General features: G+C 47.4%; 2 protein-coding genes across 2 annotated transcripts; one reads left to right on the top strand and one right to left on the bottom strand.

The window, feature by feature from the left end:
• The first annotated feature begins 1163 nt into the window (after positions 1 to 1163).
• emilin2b (elastin microfibril interfacer 2b) lies at positions 1164 to 9189 on the top strand. The gene is made up of 8 exons (XM_086151625.1): positions 1164 to 1295; positions 1398 to 1493; positions 1960 to 2129; positions 2392 to 4086; positions 7938 to 8111; positions 8191 to 8238; positions 8329 to 8445; positions 8537 to 9189. Exons 1-8 carry the CDS (start codon positions 1192 to 1194, stop codon positions 8860 to 8862), a joined length of 2730 nt encoding a protein of 909 aa, XP_086007751.1. The 5' UTR covers positions 1164 to 1191; the 3' UTR covers positions 8863 to 9189.
• A 637-nt stretch (positions 9190 to 9826) lies between these two features.
• On the bottom strand, positions 9827 to 20484 carry LOC147231844 (phosphatidate phosphatase LPIN2-like). Its single transcript, XM_086151022.1, has 19 exons — positions 20305 to 20484; positions 18210 to 18305; positions 17818 to 18113; positions 17534 to 17638; positions 17284 to 17410; positions 16240 to 16672; positions 15956 to 16055; positions 15463 to 15650; positions 14078 to 14171; positions 13938 to 14007; positions 13776 to 13859; positions 13592 to 13665; positions 13078 to 13231; positions 12421 to 12569; positions 12240 to 12326; positions 11999 to 12151; positions 11747 to 11861; positions 10890 to 10993; positions 9827 to 10784 (listed from the first exon to the last, which is right to left on the bottom strand). Exons 1-19 carry the CDS (start codon positions 20482 to 20484, stop codon positions 10640 to 10642), a joined length of 2754 nt encoding a protein of 917 aa, XP_086007148.1. The 3' UTR covers positions 9827 to 10639.
• Positions 20485 to 21160: the final 676 nt, after the last annotated feature.

Genomic DNA, 21160 nt, shown 5'->3' with positions numbered 1-21160 from the left:
TTACAAGGATGAACTAGTTGGCTATTTGATCAAATTGATTTCTTCACCTTTACAATGACGATGGGTGACCCGTGAAATTTATCTTCAAATCTAATTTCTGTTTACTTTAAAATGACAGTATTCTGTAGATATATCACAAGTATATTAAAATCAGTTCCAAACTGTTTTTTTTTTTTTTTCAACTTTAAATTGTCTGGGAGCCATACGCCGTCACCGGAAGAGCCATAGGTTCCCGACCGCTGCCCTGATTCATCAAAGCACATAAACAGAGCAATGAAGATTAAATCATGTAAAAAATCCTCTTCATTTCTATGTTTCCGCACTTTTTACACAAACATGATCCATGTTCTCTCTCTCCCCTTTGACCACCATCCATGGTGACAGAAGATTGGTGGATAGATGGATGATTTCTGATATTTGTTGTCAGTCGCAACCCACTATATGCGGTAGCCTTTTAGTCAAGAAAAACAGTAAAAAAAAAAAAAAAAAAAAGAATTCCTTGCACCCCAAACCACACCCACAAAATTCCCAGCAACCCCAAAATCACACAGAAAACAAGCGTCAACATAAACCCCAACATTCGTGACTCGCAACAAAACATTACCAGACTTACTGAGACGACAGTGATGATTCTTGTTTTATTTGCTGGGGGGTGGACTGCACGTTGACGTTCCTAAGCACTAAGACACTTTATAGTTTCACTGAGACACTTTATAGTTTATAGTTTATTTTTATTTCTAATTCTGCCTTTCTTTTATTATTTATTACTGTTATATTTTCTGTAACTCTGGCACTGCAATTTCCTTTGGGATTAATAAAGTTGTTCTTATTCTTATTCTTATTCTTATTCTTATTCTTATTCTTATTCTTATTCTTATTGAAATCTTCTTGTCTTGGCAATTGGACCTGAATTTCTTCACCCCTCATCCAAGAGGCTTCTGAACACGATGTGTTATAAAAATATATAGAAATAGTATAAATATAAATACAGTAGAAATGAGGGTGCTGGTAGTGCAAAAAGACTTGAGGGTCGACAAGGTTTGTGGGAGGGGGCGGAGGGGCGGCCAGGGGCAGGCCGTGCGTCCTGCGTCAGCACCGGAGGGAGTCCCGCCACGCCGTCCTCCGAGGAGACAATAAAGTTGAAGTCTGCTTCGGAGCCCACGGCGGACTTTTTTTGTCCCCCCTGCAACCATGAAGCTTCCCGTCATCGTCCTCCTTTTCACTTTGCGGGGCTGCGGTGGATCCCCGCACCAGGGAAGCCCGCATTCCGGCTCCGAGACGCGGCAAAGGAACAAGTGAGTAACCCAGGACGCGCGGAGGAAAACGCGTCTCTTTCATTATTTGACGTGGTTGCATTGATTTCTTCATTTTCTTTTTTATTTCTCGGATCCGCACAGGAACCGGTGCGCCTACGTCGTGCACAGGAACGTGAGCTGCGCCGTGGTGGCGGCCGCGGAGACCTCCCAGCAGCCGGGCTTCGAGCACAGCACCATGTAGGTCCGGCTCGGTAATAGAGTTGTGCCATTACGCAGTAATAATATGTAATAGCCATTTTACTCAGGAGGTGAGTCTTCCCCCAAAAACTGAAGTGTAAGGTCGAACGAACTGACAGATATCACGAGAAAGGAAAACATTTGGAATATATAACAGTTGAGCTTTTACACCAACTGTGAGAAATTCTTTCATTCACCTCAGATGGGTTTTTAATCATTTCAGTTTCTGAAAGGACCGAACATGCACTTGTAAGCAGCGATCTGTATGAAACACGCAGACATCCGACGTAAACATTTAATTACGTGTTCCCAAAAAAAGGTAAAAGAAGTAATCTAGATGTAGCAGAGGCTGAAGAAAGTCATGACTTGAGGAAAAGCAGGAGCCAACGGCTGCGCCTGCTCGTCGCTTTTGACGGTGGAAGACTAGATTTATCATCGCCGAAATCATCGTCCGACGTGTCCCCAGGTACCGCACGCACTTCAGGCCCATCTACAAGATTGCCTACAAGACGGTGACGGAGCTGGAGTGGAGGTGCTGCCCGGGATACCAGGGCCGCCACTGCAGGGAGGTCAAAGACCTGCGCCTCCTCCAAGTGGAGCGTTCGGCCCGGCCTCACTCCACAGCAGACACGCACAGTAAAAGATGATCATACTATCTGTCTGTCTGTCTGTCTGTCTGTCTGTCTGTCTGTCTGTCTGTCTGTCTGTCTGTCTATCTATCTATCTATCTATCTATCTATCTATCTATCTATCTATCTACCTATCTACCTATCTACCTATCTACCTACCTACCTACCTACCTACCTGCCTGCCTACCTACCTACCTGCCTGCCTACCTACCCACCCACCCACCCACCTTTGTCCCTGTTTCCCATTCTTCTGTGTTTCTGTCCTGCAGGGTCCGAGGTGGATCCAGATGGCCATCCGTGGGTGGGACAGGAGCAGTCGGGGGGTCGGGTGGGTCAAAGGCTGCTGGAAGGTTATGGAGGATCTCAAAGGGAGCGACACCTGGAGGAGGAGGTTCAGCGACTTTCCCAGATGGTTCTTGACATGCAAGGGAGGATGACGGACATGACTTCGAATCTAAGGCTGGATCTTCAGGAGGACACCAGTAAAATGCTGGTTACTCTCCTGAATAACCTCAGGCAGCCCGTCAGTGCGAGAGGGGCGGAGACGCACGCCCTCCAGCTGCAGGGCTTGTCTTCGGAGTATGAGACGACAGCGGCGGAGGAGGTCCTGAACAAGATCGGCCAGGTGTCGGACGACCTGGAGTCCAAGAGCAAGACCCTCGACGAGCTGCTGGGCCGCGTCAACCGCCACGACGGACAGATCCATCTGCTCATGGAGGCCGCTCGGACAGCGGTGGCCACGCCCCCTCCTGCCCCGCTGGCTGGGGAGGCGGACCTACGCGCCCTTCTCGATGAGAAGATCCGCGATTTGAGAGCGGAGTTGATACAGGGCGTGGAGATAAAGCTGTCAGATCTGAAGAGCTCGTGCGATTATAAGATCATGTCTGTTCAGGAGCAGTGCGAGGGGCAGGAAGCCAGCTACCTCAGCCTGGCCGAGCTCATGGACTCCAAAGAAACTGACCTGCGCAACGAGATTCAACACCTGAAGGCCGGCCTGGAGAGTCTGGGGGACGACGCCCGGCCCGCGGCTTCCGGGGCGTCCGACCCGATTCTGGTGCGGATGAATCACCTGGAGAGTCGCGTGAACTCGTCCGAGGAAAGTGTCGCGGCGCGGTTCTCCTCAGTAGAAGAGAACCTGAAGAGAGACCAGGCGGAGGTCATCGGAAACCTGAGAGAGGATCTGGAGGCCGAGCTGACCTCGGCCGTGGCCAGACTGACAAACCTGTTGAGTGATGCGAGCAGGCCCCCCCCGTCCGGGGTTCAGACGGAGACTTTGGTTCCTCTTCAAAGGGAAGTGAAGACCCTCAGGGGTGACTTTCAAACCCTGGAGAATAAATCCACTGTCCTGGACCAGCTGTGCTCACAGGAGTGCCAAACGGCTGTAGATGCCATGGAGCGTCAACTTCTCGGACGCTTCAAAAATGACTCTGAAGGCATGCAGAGGAAACTTCTCCATCACAGCTCCAGTATGGAGACCATTCGCAATGAGCTGAGCTCCCTAAGAGGACACCTGGTCAGGCTGGATGACGCCCTGGCAGATGTTGTTCTTCAGCAGTCTCAGGCGGCCCGAGGCCCCGATGCCCGCCAGGTCGACCCGGTAGCCGAGCGAGGGACGACGCTCCGCCTGGAGCCGAGCGCAGAGGCGAGGGCCGAAGCCGGCGGCTGGCGGGAAGACGTCGAGGAGGTGAAGAAGATGATGTCGCGTATGGACAGTCGAATTGTCAGCGTGGAGAGCGTTTGCGAAAAGCTGGATCCCATCTCAGGTAGCCTCCAGAGGATCAAGGAGGGCTTGAATAAACACGTCTCGAGTTTGTGGACTTGTGTCAACCAGCTGAATGGAACGGTGAAGGCTCAAGCACGAAACGTTGGTCAGCTGAAGGCGACTTTGCAAAAGCTGCAGGACCGTCTCCCCGATGCAGCCGGAGACATCCAGGTGCCACCAGAGAGCTCCGCTGGGAAGACAGGTAACTATGTGGACCACCGCTGTGTGTGCAGTGTGTGTCTGCCAGCATCTCAGCACCTAATCTCCTGTTCAGGATCATCATAAAACTTCCTGTTGATGCTGGCAAGATATGGTTCTAGACCAAGGTTTCGACCTGTTAATTAATCCTCAAGTTTCCAAATAGCAGCTTAATGGCTGCAGCGGTTAGCCAGAAGGTTGCAGGTTCAGCCGGGCTTTTCTGTTCGGGGTCTCCATGTTCTCCCCGTTACTGCATGGGGTTTTCCACAGGTTCCTCCCACAGTCCAAACACATGCAGGAGGATCATTGGACGTGAATGGTTGCATGTCTCTATTTGTGGCCCGGTCCAGTATAAGCGGTATTAATAATGAGTGACAGCTGCTAGAACACATTCGGACGATCATCAAAACTGAATTTAGTTTTTCTACCAACATCTTCGGGTTGCGTGTGACCGAGAGCCGGGTTTTAAGGCACCGTTAAAGACGGCTCCGCTGATTGAAGACACATGTTTGATTTTATGGACCCCACTTGGATTGAGCAACGCCTTGGCTCAAAGACAGACTGCTCACAAGCCATTTCTGTGCATGAATAATCAAGGCTGTTTTTCCTGGGTATGAATGACGGCATCGGGCTTACAATAATCACTTCATTTTATCGCCGAAGCCATCCGAATGAGCGTCACCTCGTATCACTGACAGCAACACTGAGACCAGAGAGGACGTGCAGCATCTAGCTGAAAGTACCGGCAGCGTTTCCAAGCCGGCTCTACAAGATGAGCCGCCTTTTACTGATGCAGAAACCTCAGGCGGGTCCCGAGTTAATGTGGGCGGCCTTCTGCCTCGAGCGGTTGGGGTAGAAAGAGGGAGAGAGCAAGAGGAGGAAAGACAGAACAGGATACGAGGATGGGGGGGGCGAAATGATCCCAATTTACAACTGACAGGATATATAATAGCTGTAATATTCATCTTAGAAAAAAAAGGTGGATGCCCAATGAGATCCCAGGAGAAAATATGAGGTTCCCGTCATGCACAGATGGAGGGATGGGAGAGCGGGCAGGAAAGGAAGAGTGGGAGGTGCATCGTGGGATATCCCTCAGGAGAGTGAGCTTATGCTAGCATAGCTTGTGCTAACTATCAGCCTTCTCAAAAAGAAAGGGTTTTAAGCCTCGTCAAAAAAAAGGGGGTGTCCGCGCCCCTGATTGAGATGAAATTATATATATACTACTTATAAGATACATATACAAGGATACAGATTTAGAATTAAAAAACAATAAAAGTGACAGTGGGAAAAGTAAAAAAAAATTATACTTTTTTTTTTATATATATATATATACTTGCATCCAAGTCTCAAATCACTTAAAATACTATTCATAAATTTTTTTTATTTTCTGGCAAAGCAGTTGGACTATTATCTTACCTTATCTCTCAGATATGTCTGTAACAAACATCAAACTTGATGTTGAATTCCGTTTTGTTACACTCATCTTTCACCTCAGAAACCCTTCGCTTACCATGAAAGCGCCGCTTGGAAGAATCCCGATCTGCACTCAGCTTATCGGAACCCAAGCGTGTATACATTTGGAGCTACTGGGTATCATGTTTGGTTTCACCACTTCATGTCATCCCTCACAGCACAGCCTCTCTGACCGAGGGCCTCCTCTGAAAATAAACAATGCAAACGCCATATGTCGACTGGTTAACCGTGACAGGTCAGGAGAGAGTGGAAGAAAGTGATTTGTGGATCATCGGGGAAGTTTGGGAGGTTTCATTGCTCATTAGTGCACGACACAAAACCGTGGCCTTTTATGTTATTTCGGAAAACCAATGCACGAGGGAATTCTCGATGTCGTGCTTGCAAAGTAAGAACGAATGGAAAGAAGTGAACCGGCGTGCATTAGCAAACATCAGTCGTACATTTACAAGCATCGCCCCTCGCGTTTTGAACATTTCGAGAGGCCTTACCCCAAACAGCATCATGGGATGTTTATCATGAGGGAGCTCTTGGAGGAGACGGCCTCGGGGCTCAGCGGTCAAACCAAAAGAGATAAGGTGGCTCGGAGGGCGGCGCACTCCGGTCGGCGGTCAGACGTGATAAGCCCTCCAACGAAGAACAAATCTGGGTCGTTGCATTGTCAGGCCGGACTGGCATGGGGAAAAAAAAGATTTGCGATGTGGGGGCGGGGGGTGGCCGCAGATCCAGCTGCTTCTATTTACTGCTCGCCTCTTTCTTCCTTCTTATACAAGCCTTCCGTCTGAATCCAGTAATGAAGCCGCCAACCCGAGCACATACCTGGCTTTATACGAGAGGGGGCTTCACTAACTAATGCGCACATTTAAAACATGAGCACATATACAGAGGCCGATCCCCCCCGTGCTGTTTTAAGGCTGCACAGCAGTCCCACGACATGGGCCCCTCCAGCTTCCCTTGTAAATGACCCTGGCCCCCCTGGGGGGCACGGTGTTGGCCGATTGAGCATGTGGCTATGAAGCTGTTTCCCCCCTTTCTCGTGACAGCAGAATTTTTATTTTGGAGGGGGGGCTGCAACAGCAGCCTGTCATTTTCTCTGTTGACCCCCATAATAACAGGATAAGGCCTTTCCTGCCCTGAACGCCGTAATTACACCTTTTAAAACTCACTTAGCTGCTTGTCATGGTTGCTAGATTGTTCAATTTAAGGTTAGGATGTCACATCGCTAATTTCAACCCGACTGAAATGACGAAAACCCGTTTTGAGATGTTCATTTTGAAGTGATGTAAAACAGAAACTCGGTAAAACCTCACATTTGCTGTAAGTCTGGTTCATGTTCAAACCCCACGAGAGCTGTGTTTATTGTTTCCTGCACCTTCCCGGGTCCGACACTCGTCTGATTGCAGTTAAGTCAGCTAACTACTAACAAGGGACCTTGTTGAGTAAGAAGTACCGTTCATTCATTCATTCATTCATTCATTCATTCATTCATTCATTCATTCATTATCTATGGCACTTATCCTGCACTCAAGGTCTTGGTGTTGCTACTGCTTATTCAAGATAATAACTTGTTTATATTCATATCATGTTTATGCACTCATTCATAAGTCATCCAGAAATATATAGCCGTTTACCTTCACCCTCTCATTCACTTGTCATATAGAGAATACAACCTTGCACTCCTTTATCCACATGCCAAATAGAGACATACATATCGGGACAAGCATTCATTCACCCTGTCATTCACACATCCTATAGAGACAAGCAACCATTCACTCCCTCAGTCACTCATCATATAGCGACATACAACTATTCGCTCTGTCATTCACTTGTCATGTAGAGAATACAACCTTTTACTCCCTTATCCACATGCCAAATAGAGACATACAGTGGAACAAGCAGCCATTCACCCTTTCATTCCTTCATCACATCGAGAATACAACTTTTCACTCCCTGATTCACATGCTAAATAGAGACATACTTATCAAAACAAACATCCATTCACCCCCTTGTTCACATCCTATAGAGACATGCAACCATTCACTCCCTCATTCACTCATCATAATGTGCCATCTGCCATTCATTTATCTTTCTGGGTAGTAGAGAGTCTCTGGCGAACCGCCTGTGCTTTTAAAAAACCTGGATGAATGGCAGTAAAATCACACATGGAATCAAATGTGATCTTGCACACAAAAAATGAATGAGCAGTCAAAGACCTCCCAGCACTGTTTAAAGCAAGTCTGAATTATAATTTAAAGATAGGATTCAGATTCACCATCTAGTGGCGTTCATATGTGCTGTACACGTGTTTGTTTGCAAGCGCATGTTAGCTCCGGAAGAGTTGAAGCCTTATTAGGATTTGGCTCGCCGCTTGTCCGCCCCCCGCAGGTGTTGAGGTCCAGACGGAGGTCACGAGACGCCACCAGGAGCCTCGCGGCAGCCTCACGGCACCGGTGCTGGAGAAAGGAGAGGCGGGTCCCCCGGGAAGGATGAGCTCCTCTGGGTTACCCAGGGGGATGGGCGGCAGCCTGACTCCGGTCCAGGGCTTCGCGGGAGCCCCAGGTGTGACCTCCTCCACACACGTGTCGTCAAAGTGTTATGTAAAAAAAAAAAAAAACCCTCAACTGTTTCTTTTTCACAGCTTCATCTTCCAAACCCAGCAAACCCCCGGCGCCGCAGCTGTACTCGGGTAAATGCATTTGACGTGACGAAACCCCGCCGGACCCCAGATCCCCCAGTTCGTTCGGCGCCAGGCAACGGTGCTTTTTCTCGTTTCCAGCGCAGACGGTAACATTCTCGGCCGGTCTCACCCTCCCACCGTTTCACGGAGACGTCGGCGTCGTTCGCTTCAATAAGGTGCTGGTCAACGACGGAGGACACTACGACCCCGATACGGGTGAGTCTACCTCAGAACCAAGATGTAGCGTCACGTTTGAATCCGTGGGGGTTGAGACCAATCAGCGAAAACAATTTGATGTTGCTCCCAGGTTTCTTTACGGCGCCGACTGACGGCCACTACCTCCTGATGGCGGTGCTGGCGGCGGAGCGAGGCCGGAAGGTGGAGGCCATTCTCTCCGTGTCCAACCGCACCGTCCAGAGGCTGGACTCGGCGGGGTTCCCGCCCGCAGCGGCGAGCTCGCGGGACGGCTGTGACTGCGGCGGCTCGTTGTCGCTCAGCCTCGTCCTGCCCCTGAGACATGGCGACCGTGTGGGGGTGCTCGTCACCGCCGGGAAGCTCGCCGTCCCCGCCGCCTCAGAAATCGCGTCTACCTTCAGCGTGGTTCTCCTGCAGCCCGGCTCACGGAAACGGTAGCTCAGCAACCCGAAAGACAACTCAGATCAGTGGTGAACAAATGAGTCATTGATTGTTTTGTTCATAAAGTTAGTCTTTGAAAAAGCGTTCTTTTTTTTAAACACTCGTTCCATTTGCAATTATAGCAAAATGTAAATTGTTATTGACTAGCACGCATGCAGACACATACTTAAGTTCTGTCATTAATTTTCAAAATTCTAAATTTCAAAATTCTCTAATTCTTCATCATTCAGTCCTTGTTGATCTAGATTTCCGTTTGACACTGAACTTACTGAACATACAACGTTCTCAAATTCTTCATCAGTCATTCCCTGTTAAATTTAGATTTTTGTTAAGTTTCACACACACACACACACACACACAAATTCTTTGGCTCCCTCAGTCTGAATTCCACTAAATGTAAAACATTCTCCAATTTTCCATTATTAATTACCCATAGATTTAGATTTCTGTTCAAGCTTCAACACATACACTCACATAAGCTTCGGTTATGTCAGTCTGAATTTCACTTCATGTTGAAGATTCTCCAACTCCAACTGTTTAAACGTCACAGACATGCTAACACGCGCGCACACACACACACACTTTTCAATTCCTTTGAATTTCACTTGGAACATTCGCCAATTCTTCATCATTCATTTGCTATTAATTATTGTATTTCCGTTTAAGCTTAAACACTAACAGGCATGCACATGTACATATAAGTATATACACACACACACACACACTCACACACACACACACACACACTTCTTTTCCTTTGAATTTCACTTAACATATAACATTCTGCAAGTTTTTTATTGTTTATTTTATTATTCATTCCCTGTTGATTTGCAAACTTCTGTTTAACTAGTACGCATGCGCACACACACACACACACACACGCACACACACATACATACACACACACACACACACACACACACATCTGCACACAAATTTTGACCCTTACCAGTGAAACAAGTTCAAATAGTTTACGCTTTTATTAAAGTATCATTTGATAGAATACAATTGATTTCATATATACAGTAAATCTACAATTATATACACAGGCGGCCAACGCTAAAAATGATATAAAATAAGTCGGTACAAAACCGTCTTCAGAGACAGATCCAAAAAATGTTTTTTGGTCACATTGTTCAAATCCAACGAGTTTACAACCGAGGAGTTGTGACTCAGCAGCAGGTTTAATAATAATTTTTGAAGCTGTGTGATCACTTCACACAAAAACATTTTACTTTCACAGAAAGAAGGGATTATATATGAAAACGGCTGTGGAGACCAAACAGTGCAAAGACGGGAGCGAGAAGACTGAAGCGTGACCGTTCTCACCACCCTGTCTGGCGAAAAAAGCCTCTGTAAAAATGGCCACCAAAGAATTAATGGAAATAGAAATAGCAAAGTGCAGCGGGGCAAAATCCAGAACATCCAGAACAAAAAGACCTATGCAATTATAATACCTTAAAAAATACTGAAAAGCAGCGTCTCAGGTTGATCCACTTGCGCCGCTGTCCTTACATGAGCCTCATACAGGAAATACACTTTTGGTGTGCTAAATATATCTCTTATCTGCAGCTCCACTTACATTACATTATACCAAAGATGAGCAAATGAAAGTGGCCAGAATTGGGGAGAGCATCCTCTCATCGGTGCAGCGTGTTTTTTTTAAAACACAAACCACTCCTGTCAGTCGCGGAACAGGAGAAACCAGCCAATCAGTTGACACCCCCTTACTCCTGAAAGAACCCCGTCGCTTTGAATTTCGTTGTTTTCTGCGTTAAAGCAGCTCCTCAAAACACACCTCGGCTACGGGTTGTCTCCAGTAACAGAAGGAGCTGAACTCTGGGCAGCTGAACGCGGCGCTGTTTTGGGTGCTTCGCAGTGGAAAGACGTGCTCCACCAGCTCGCTCAAGCGGCTGTACCTGGAATATACAAGGGAGACCGTCGCTGGGAGAACTTCTCCGGGAGAGATGTGACGAAAAAAAATGAAAATAAAAAACTAGCTGATGTCACGATGGAACACTTACGAGGTTTTATTGCCCCTGGCCTGCTCGAGGTTCAGCTCCCCCTTTGGGTTGACGGTGAATATCCGGCACACAGGCACCCCAACTTGTTTGTAGGCAAACACATCCTTTAAGCAGAAGGAAATCAGCATGTCAGAGGGGTTCGGCCCGACCGATCGCAATCGGAGGACGTCATAGTTGTGATACCTGTCCGTTTAGCGCCTCCCGGTCACACCACAAAAAGGTGACACTGACATTACCGAATCATTCTTGCAAGGAGGCATCATCTAGTTTTCTATATAGAAGATTGAGAGCTGAGAACAGACACGCTTATCTCGGGGGGGGGGGTGTACCGCTTAGAGACAAGGCTGTATCTCACCCACACTTCGCTGGTGGCGAGTGCTTGTCCCTGATACAAAGTGTGTGTAAAAATAGATTTTCGTCCATCGCCTCGTGAAGCGATACTCAGGGCTTCAGAACGCAACGTTTTTTTCAGACCTGAATCCTGAGAGCTCAGAGCACAGCACGTATTCAGGGAGCAACTCATTATTTTTAATTTTAAGCGAGTAGAAATAGCTGCTATCACCCTCCCCTACTTCACCCTTCCTGCAATGTAATCGATAAGTAATAACTCAGGTGATCGCCAAATCTATCCTATGCAGTTTTCTTTATTGCATTAGAGAGGAAAGATAAAATTTAAGAAAAAATCAAATGAAATATAATCACTGCAGGTCGCCAGATACAGTTCAGCCACCTATGGGTGATCTGACTGCCCGGACTGACCGAGTCCATGTCAGATGAAAATGACAATTCGAGTTCATATTAACACTTAAACCAGCAGGGAAAGAGAAAAGCAGCGAATAAACAAAGGATCCACTCACGCTCTCTCTGTTTCCAAAGGCGGCGTAGAAGGGACGCGTGTTCGGGTAAAACAGGTGCTTGATGTCGGTGAGGCATTCCACCTTGAACTTCTCCGGTTTCTTCTCGATGACCTCTCTGTTGGGCGAGAAAAATACATGCGGCCGTTTCGAGAGTGATCGACCATGGACTCACTGCCGCCACAGGAGCTTTTAGCCCTTTCGCCCGTGGCTAATCGGCAACAAAAGGAATGAAATGTAAAACGGATCGGCGACCTGTGGAAGGCGGAGAAGAGGCTGCTGGGAGAAAGCATCAGCGGGCCTTGTGGCAAGAGAGTCCCCCGATCATTCACCCAGTGCAAATATCCGCGGGTCATGTCGGCCATCCCAATGGCCCGGGCCGAGCAGTACAGGAACTTATAGCCGTTCCTGCGAATGATGATAATAATAATCCTAATCATGATAATAGCAGTGAAAACGACGCAGAGAAATGTTAAAAAAGTGATGTTCGACTTACTCGTGCACTGAGTGGTAGAGCCTTGCGATTCCCCGGTGAGTCCAGTCCTTGCCGAGCTGAGGCAGGATCTGACCGAACACGTCGGACCTGTGCGAGCGCGAGGAATCAGATCTGTCACGCGGGGTTTCGGACGCACCCGATGGGCAAGGATCACGTGAGAAAACAGAAGCACGGCCCTCACTTGGTGATGGTGCCATCGATGTCGGAGATTATGACCTTGTCGTCCCAGTTCCACAGGTAGATGGTGCCCTCGCAGCGACACGTGCCCTGGTACTGGGTGGTGATGCTGAAGGTGACGCTGTTTGGCCCGTCCCTCAGCTTCAGGCTAGCCTTTTGACAATGACAATGACTTTGCTTTGCTCCACTTTGGAGCTCGCAACTCTGTGTAAACTGTTTTTTACGCAGAACTATTCACAGTGCAATCAAAAAGATTTGTTTTTAATTAACCGTTTACAAATCCACTTATTCTTGGACATATATAGTAGATGGACAGTGTCGTGTGCGTTGACTGTTTGCTTTCTGCATGGGTTTTGAGTGCTTTTTAACAGTTAGCAAAATGAACATTTGGACAGTCCCTCCAAAGATACAACTACACGCTCTATGTAACAGATCTATTGGCATCCCAGCTTGAATATTCGCTGTCAGCCTCCGTTTGGCCCAGCTCTCCTCATTCATCTAAACTGCATGTATCTGTGAGTCTTGTTGTAAAGTGAAAGCTTTCCTTCGTCCCAGACAAATCTTGTCAGGGGGCTTCAGTATAATCGCTCCTAATCAGCTAAACAGCTGAGTGTTTCTGTTTGGTTAACTTTAGCCACCCGACAAATCTCTGTGGTCTTACAATCTGGTCAGACGACAGGCGGAGGGACTTCTTGTAGGAAGGGCAGGGCGCCGGCGGACCCTCCACCTGCACTCGCTCAGTCGGCGTCAAAGCTGGCACCGCGGCGTTCAGCTCTTTGGTCTCGTCGTCGCTGGACCACTCCGCTGTCTTCCGTCTGTAAGTGAACACAGGCTGAAGGGTGAACACAGACCAAGCACTTGCACACAGACTTTACAGCCGATCCAGAAGGGATATCACAGAAATCGTGGCTCGGGTGAAACGGTGGGCCCGGCGGCCTGCAAGATCTTTCCCAGCCACCAGAGGGCAGCGGAGTTCCCACGCCTCTTTAAAGTTCCCCTCTTATCAAATCCAGCTCGCAGGTTCGCTTTCGGGCCCGAGTTTGGATAAATCAAATGTGATGACATTAATGATTCAGAGATAGAGGATACAATATATTCGACTGGGAAGATGTTAAATATGCTAAGTTGGAAAAACTCCAAGTACATCTTTTTAGCTTTGTGTCCACGTGACTCACTTTGTCTCCGGGGCTTGGTCGAGGGCAGGGCTCTCCCTGGACTCCTGTCGCTCTAACTTTGTCTCCGTCGATGACTGGGAAGAGGATGTGTGCTAAATTACATTACCAAGAACACTGAAAAAGGACAGTTTCTGCTTCCTCGCCTTCCACATGTCCTCAAGGCGCCTATGTGTCAGATCACTACCTGCTTCACGCTGCTCTTTCTCCAGAACCACCAGCGCCCTGACTTCTTTGGCATCTTCTCCTTCACCCAGGCTTCTTCTGTCGCCTGCCATCCAAGAAAACAGACAGACACGTGAATCTGCCGCTCGTGCCTTTTTAAGGCAAACGTATTATTTAAGGACACCTTTGGCAACTTCTTCTGGAAAGTTTGCATGCAGAGGATCAGTGGTGCTGCCAGCGTCCAGTTGTAATATCTGTAATATATAGATGCAATGGTTACTTCATAAAACAGAATCAAATGTAAAATAGCTTATTCTAACTCACCTGTTTGCAATTCTGACAACCAGATTCGGGTTGTCGATAATTGCCGGATTCTCTGCAAACTCACTGTAGGTGATGATGTGCTCCATGAATTTATCTGTAATGAATAAATAAAACATAGTAGGTAAAGGGCTGTGCTTTCCCTCCAGTTTTGGGTCATTCTTTTGCACACTGCTCTTGCTCGTTCACTCTTCCGTGCATGGATTTTTTCAGGAAATGTATAAAGGCATTTCCGTCCTCTCCGAATATTAATTTCACTCTTGTTCCACATTTCCGCCACGGGTGTGAACCGTGGGGATGGGCGGTGTCTGGACAACTGGAGAGAAAATTCCTTCTACTATCTCTTCCGCCATCCGCTAGGAGATTAGAGAGCTGACATCCCCCTGGTTCTGAACCGTCTCAACTGGGATCCAGCAACCTGATCTCAGGCCCCTTTGAAGGAGATCTGGTGAGATGTTTGAATTCTACTCTTAAATAATCTTAATTGCTGTGAAACAGCTGGTGTTCTTTGGCCTGTCTCTCTGACAGGATGTCATCAAGATAGGGCAGTCCTGTCCTCCATACCTGCCTCCCTCCTGCTCACCTTCCAACCACCAATACCACCGCAAGCAACCAAGCTTAGCAACTGGAAGCGTGCCCAACCTCATCTTCAAAAACATCTGACCCAGAAGGTGGAACTTATGGAGCCTATGAGAAAACGACAGAAGACGAAGACATCCACTCGTCTGGATCAGCCGCGTCCTCAAACGCGAGGTCACACCTTTACTGCTCCCGAGGTTGCCGTTATCGGTCCCCAAGCACTGGCTTTGGCTCCTCGACCGAGAGTGGATGTAGATATGATAGAAGCTCTGTCAACAGCAACCCGGCGAACCAGTGGCGGACATTTTTACTCGTCAACTCGGGTGCTTTGTGTGGGATCTGAAGGGTGTGGACCATGCCGCAGTGCCCCGTCCACGCTACTTTCACACACTCCTGCTGATGCGACAAGGTTTTTTGGTTCTTCAGCTTTTCCGGGTCCAATGGCGGACCTTACATGGCCCGTCTGCATCATGGCTTCTGTCATTCCCCGTCACTGTAGCATCAGGCCCTGCATGTAGATGATTCCCTAATTGCTGAGGACCAACACTTGCCCTATTTTGCCATCAAGTGGCCAGCAGTGTCCCTAAGACAACTCCTGTCTTTTGCTGGCAGATCATTCACTCTTAACTTTGGTCTTCTTGAAGCACCGACAAACCCCAGTTGTACCTTCCCGTTAGGCAACACAGTCTGTGATAAAAGCAAAGGTCTGAACCGTAAATGATTTTTTTTTTTCTTCTGTTGTCCTCAGTACCAATGTATATCACAACAACAAAGTTTCCCTATTGTTACCATGAAAGATGAATAGCTACCTTTGGGGATCTCGGAATTTTCACCGACTCCGCCGCAAAGAGACAGGGTCACATCAGGCAGGTCACCCGAGGAGTCCGACAGACACTCGGTGCCGCTGTCGGCAGCTCCGCTTCCCACGGACTGAGGCGACTGGGACCCGGAGCGCCGCCCCGCCTCCACCCAGTGCTTGGGGACCTGTTCAGACTCACTTCAACACAGACAGGAGGGTGGTCTCCATTCACAACCCAGAACTGGTTTGCATGGAGACATACAGTAATGTACACACACACTGGACAGTTCTTTGATTTGCACGGGATTCATTTTACTATTCCGAGGCCTTCCCAAACAGGAAATCAATAAAAACATGGTGAGGGAAATCAATATTATTAGATAAATGAGATATTCCTCATATAATGATATACCTGTATATGCCATCTAGTTCGCCAAAAGACATGTGAGTTTACAAAGTTCTGAAGATGCAAAATTGATTTCTTGTACGAGATCATTTTGTACCTTTTGGGGAAGTAAAGAGCAACAACGTCTGGCTCAAGTGCATGGAGATCGTCCAGGTAAATGTCCTCAGGTCCTTGATGCTGGCTTCTCTTTCTCACGCCTTGTTTGGAAGGAAGACAAGACAAGAAAGAGCTGACATTTTTTTTCAGTCTCGCTTCCTGTTCTTTTACCGCTAAACCCCCATCCATCCTGTTACCACTCCTTTATGAAGCCGCGTGTCGACGAACCGTGAGCTGGAGTTTCACATAAGACTTTCACAACATACTTAAAAGACATGGTGTTACCTCTCCTCTTGTTGGGGGAGTCCGCAGGTCTGGAAGAGGCCCTCGTGTCTGCTGGGTCTCCGGCCCCGCTGGGGCTTGGGGGTGAAGATGTCCACCGCGTTTTTCGCACAGGTTTGATGCTGCTGTCGGAACAATGTGGCTCGGACACAGTCCCGGGATGAGAAAGGTCAGATTGGCCCCGAGTTCTGTTTGTGTCGTCCACGGAGCAGTCACCCCGCTGCAAAGTATCGGCCAAATGTGCTCCGCAGCCATAGGGATCAGGTTTGATGGTCCGCGGCTCTGGTTTAATAACACTACAAATTGCATCGGCAGGTCTCCCGCCTCCCCTGGATTCGTCCTCTATGGCCTCTGCATTCAAGATAACCCTGAAATGTGTGTTTTCAGAGGGCGTGATTGTCAGCATCTTTGGCTCGGGTTTGTCCTTTCTGTTGGCCTAGGTGCAGGAAGAAAAGAGCACTTCAGCACTTTCACCTACTTACAACCACTTTCATATGAGGGGGTTACCAAAGTCCCTTGCCACTGATTCATCTCTTGCGGTCTCACTGTTGATTTTTAATTTGTTATAAGAAATTGCAAAAAATCCGTGATATAGCAAAAAATCAGATTAAATACTTGAAATTTAATTTCAATGAATTTTTCTGGCAGTAAGTTTTCTGACAGTAATGTAACGGCTTTACCTGTAGCTACTACCATGGTGTAGGAGGGTTCAATCCTGTTAAGTTTGACACCTGCATTTTCATTTTGAAATGATATCGCAGATAAAAAATTTCTGAATATAATCCGCAGTGCAATTTTATATCATTGATTTTTTGCTATAGCACAGGTTCTTGCAGTATAAATGTAATTTTATGTATTTGTTATTTCAATTATTTTTTTTCGTAAAATAAGCATTTTCCAGGGTGACGACCAACCAGAGCATGAACTTCTATCCCCTGGTCTTTGATTGGCTAAGCGACTAGAGCATCATCCTCTGCATCCCTGCTCATCCTTCTCTGCATCTCCTGTTCAAAGCATTCATTTAGCAATATCTGCAATGATCCTTACCCTTGTGGACTCTGGAAACTCTCCCCAGGTCCACTGCATGTGGGACTCTGCCCTGAGCATGCTCTCTGTTGGCTTCACAATCAGCTCTGAGTCACTTTTGGGCGACGCGGCCTCGAAAATCTCCCTGCTACAAGCAAAGAAACAACATTTCCCATGTTACTCGCCGTTTGACAAAACAGCGATTGTCTTTTTCAAAGAGGATGGAAAATGCAGATTTTAAAAAACACTGAAAGAAGTGGGAGGTTTGTACTCTGTGCCGGGAGACCAGTCACCATCGGAGAAGGGGTAGCTGTCCCATTCGAGGGCAGCAATGGGGGAATGTTGCCTGTCCTTCGTCATCGAGACTGAAGATGACCTGAAATGATGAAATACACTATGAGTCAACTCCATTTGGAGTATTTGGTAAATAAATCACACACAACAGTTGTTAAACCAACAAAAGTAACAGCAATTTGATGCTAAGGGCTTAGGGAGCCAAATGGATTGTGTTTTTTGTTTGCGTGCCTGCAACCTCCACCCAGTTGGACACGGTACCTTCCATTATGTACGGTGTGCTCTTCGTCCGAGCTGAGCTCGCACAGCTCCGGCTCGCCGCCTCCAACCACCGTCGGTTCCTCCTTGCGCTGCTCGGCCTTGTGTTTCCTCCGCCGTCTCTTCTTCTTCTTGCTGCTGATGTTGGAGCATTGTTGGAGGGTGCCGGTGTACAGACCATCTGCATTCACCGGCTGAACGCTCACTGTGGCCGACTCCCCGCTTCTGGGCTCTCTGCTACAAAGCGGACTCCCTTCGGTAGGAATGGGCGAGGTTACCAGGTGAGCTGGGACAACCTCCTGCATTAGATGTAATATCGAAGAAGGCAAAAGAATCGTTGTGAGTGGATGGTGAACCCACTTAAGAGTCTCTATCACGGTTAAAAAAAAACTTACGTTGTGCGGCTCGGTCTCCTGGACGAAAAAAGCTTCGCCGTTGTCACCGAGTTTCATGTGCAACTCCACAGGTTCTCCGTTGATTTCTATGTCGATCTGCAGAAAATACACCCCTGTAAGATACACACTCCAGCAAAGACCAGGTCCTTCTCATCAGATGAGGTCAACAGAGGCACAGTGACCCTGAACAAACAATTTGAGTTGTTTGAAACACCAAGGTGTGTGTGTGTGTGTGCGCGCGCGTGCGTGCATACGTGCGTGTGTGTGTGTGTGTGTGTGTGTAATATCACTTGTTGGAAAACTGCCGCAGATTTACCTGAAGAATTAAGAGTAAAGCTGCAGGACAAAGAATAACCAGCTTATACAAATACCTGTTGTTTCCAGCTCATTACACAACATTCATTCAGGAATTAAGGCATTAAGGCTTTAATATAAAACCCTACTTTCTATTAGAGCAGTTTTCTTGTTGGTTGTTGAGATTTCTCAAAAACAATTCTGGATGATCTCAATTTTTATAGAAGCTGAATGTACACAATGACAATTTGAACTTGAAAAAGCATTGCCATTGTTTTTAGATCTTTTATATTTATAGGTATATATGACGTGTCTTTTTCAGTGGGATATGAGGCAATAACAAATAAATGACATTGGCTTTTTTTTCCAGTACTTGCCAAAAAAGAGTGGGTGGGAATGTTGACCAAGGCTTTGCAAAGTTCTTTGGCAAGAAGGAGATTGGCAGCAGGTAGAAGGTTGCCTAATTATTATGGTTCTTAATAGGACTAGCTGTTTAGTACCACCCTAATTTTCAGAACAACAATTGTGTGTTGTAGGTGTCCTCTTGGGTGGGGTGGACTTTGCAGAAATCGCATGGTGCCCCCGATACAACCTATCATCAGTTGTGTGCCCTGACTTCATTGGGTGTCTGGGCCATTCACTCACAAGACACCCTCTACCGAGGTTGGCCCACCACAGGCCGGTCAGACCTGGGTTTGAGTTGCATGATGCCACCATGCGCTCAATTCGCAGCCCATGTTGCATCCTTACAATTCAGCCAAAGCTGCTCCATTTTGCTGCAGTGCCAAGCTCTTTTGATTGCCCTCCGTTGGGCCTGTCCTCTGATCCCTGCCTCCCTTAGTAACCTTGTAGTGGAACTGGCTACAAACATCTGCAGCCCACCTCCATTGGCCACACATTCACTTTCCATCCCTGTCCCTCTACTTCAGCTGCTAAATCGTCATCCCGCAATTTCGGATGGGATGGTGAGTCTCTGGTTGAGTTCTACCCGCATTTCCCAATCCCAGTTTGTGTTCATTGGGCCTGAGTCTGAAGATGCAGTCTTGGTCCGCCGTTTCTCCCCTTCCTGGATGAAGGTTGTTATTTGTGGGATGGTAATCTGGGCATTTGGAGGCATGGCGTTGGTGGTTACCCTCCTGTTTTCCAGTTCAGCCACCAAGCACTTAGGCACTTGGATGTGGTGCCAGGTGTATTTTCTTTGGATCAGGCTGGTCTCGCACCCTACCAAGAGGTGTTCCAGGGTTGTTGGGGCTGCACACTGGGGCTGCACACTGGGAACAGGCTAGGTCTTCTCCATACCACAGATGTGGTATGACGGAGAGGACAGAACATCATATGTCGCCTTGATGATGAAGCTTAGCCTGTTAGGCTCCATGCTCCACATCTTACTCCACATGATTTTCCTCCTCACCCCACCCTCCCATTTTGGCCTCATGTCCGTTGGTGGATGTGTGCTTGGCTAAGCTTCATCCTGGCTTCTGATACCCTGTGGACTGTGGCGCTTGTCCTGCCACTGGGCTTCACTCGACCGATTTGCCCTACCTCTGAGGAAGTAGGCAGGGGGTCAAGGGGGTCAATGCGGGGCCCCTTGCTAAGCTCTCTCAAGCATTAATTTAGAACAGGTACGATTATAATGACATTGTGATGATTTGAATTATAATAATCGGAAAATAGATGTTTTTCCTCAGAATGGACATCTTAGTCAGAATATTGACTGACGTAATCACAGACAACAAACAAAACAATACATTGCTTATGTTGTTGTATGATGGCCACATTAATATGGTCTCCAGATACTGACCACTTTCTCCCTGGAGCGTAGAACCCCCAGTTTTCCAAAACGGACGTGGAAAGGAGAACACTGGAACGTTCCGTCAGGCTGCCGTACCACGATCACATCGATGCATCCTGACAGCGTGGCCTGATTGATCCCCTTATACAGCTCCTTCACGGTCACCAGCACCTGATGAACGTAGTTCATCGTCACCACCTGCCAGGCAAAAGCGACAGCAGCAATTCACCAAATGCACATCTGTAGAAATCTCAGTATATTTCCCTAAGGTAAGATATTTAAGTATCCCTCCTGGCTGAAAGTAAACACACTGATTTCTTTAGTTTTAACCGGGCTGCTTCACCCTGCATGTTCAGAATGGTGTTCAGAATACTCTTCGCTGAATATGCGAGCTGATCCCTGAACACAGCGGCTCTGTCCCATTTCCCTGAAAAGCTTTATGATCAAGACTTAATTATGTCCTCCACTGCTAAATAGGAAGGCCAGTGCAAATTAGAGCGCAGAGAGCCCTGCATTATGCACGACTTTAAAGAATATCCATTAATGACACTCACTCACACACACTCACGCACGCACACACACACACACAAATAGCATTGACAGGAATTGATGACAAAGACACAGAGAAACTGTTAAATATTCAAAATATATCAATGCTGCACTGTATGAGTAGAAAAGTCAAACAAACTATTTAATGTATGTAAAAACACATGTACATTACACGCACGTCTGAAAAATACAGACAGATTCCCTGTATGCAATTACTTGTTGTTACTTGTTCTCAGTTAAAGCTGACGAAAGGGTCTCTTAATAACCACTGGTTGTACAACAGCAATTAGCTTGTATAGGACTAACTGATGAGACC

Source organism: Fistularia commersonii, chromosome 8, assembly GCF_037954325.1.
Source record: "Fistularia commersonii isolate RoL2024-O1a breed Wild chromosome 8, RoL_Fcom_v1.0, whole genome shotgun sequence".
NCBI lineage: Eukaryota > Metazoa > Chordata > Actinopteri > Syngnathiformes > Fistulariidae > Fistularia > Fistularia commersonii.
Note: the sequence above shows the minus strand (reverse complement) of the source record. Positions and strands in the feature narration are given on the sequence as shown.

Bases quoted from the DNA above. Each gene is read 5' to 3' on its own strand.
- emilin2b (XM_086151625.1), top strand. From the start codon at position 1,192: ATGAAGCTTCCCGTCATCGTCCTCCTTTTCACTTTGCGGGGCTGCGGT. The intron at 1,296-1,397 runs GTGAGTAACCCA...GGATCCGCACAG, and splicing joins GAGACGCGGCAAAGGAACAA to GAACCGGTGCGCCTACGTCG. The intron at 8,239-8,328 runs GTAAATGCATTT...TCTCGTTTCCAG, and splicing joins GGCGCCGCAGCTGTACTCGG to CGCAGACGGTAACATTCTCG.
- LOC147231844 (XM_086151022.1), bottom strand. From the start codon at position 20,484: ATGAACTACGTTCATCAGGTGCTGGTGACCGTGAAGGAGCTGTATAAG. The intron at 14,172-15,462 runs GTAGCTATTCAT...TATTCATTACAG, and splicing joins AAATTCCGAGATCCCCAAAG to ATAAATTCATGGAGCACATC. The intron at 12,152-12,239 runs GTAAGTCGAACA...CATCATTCGCAG, and splicing joins CTCTACCACTCAGTGCACGA to GAACGGCTATAAGTTCCTGT.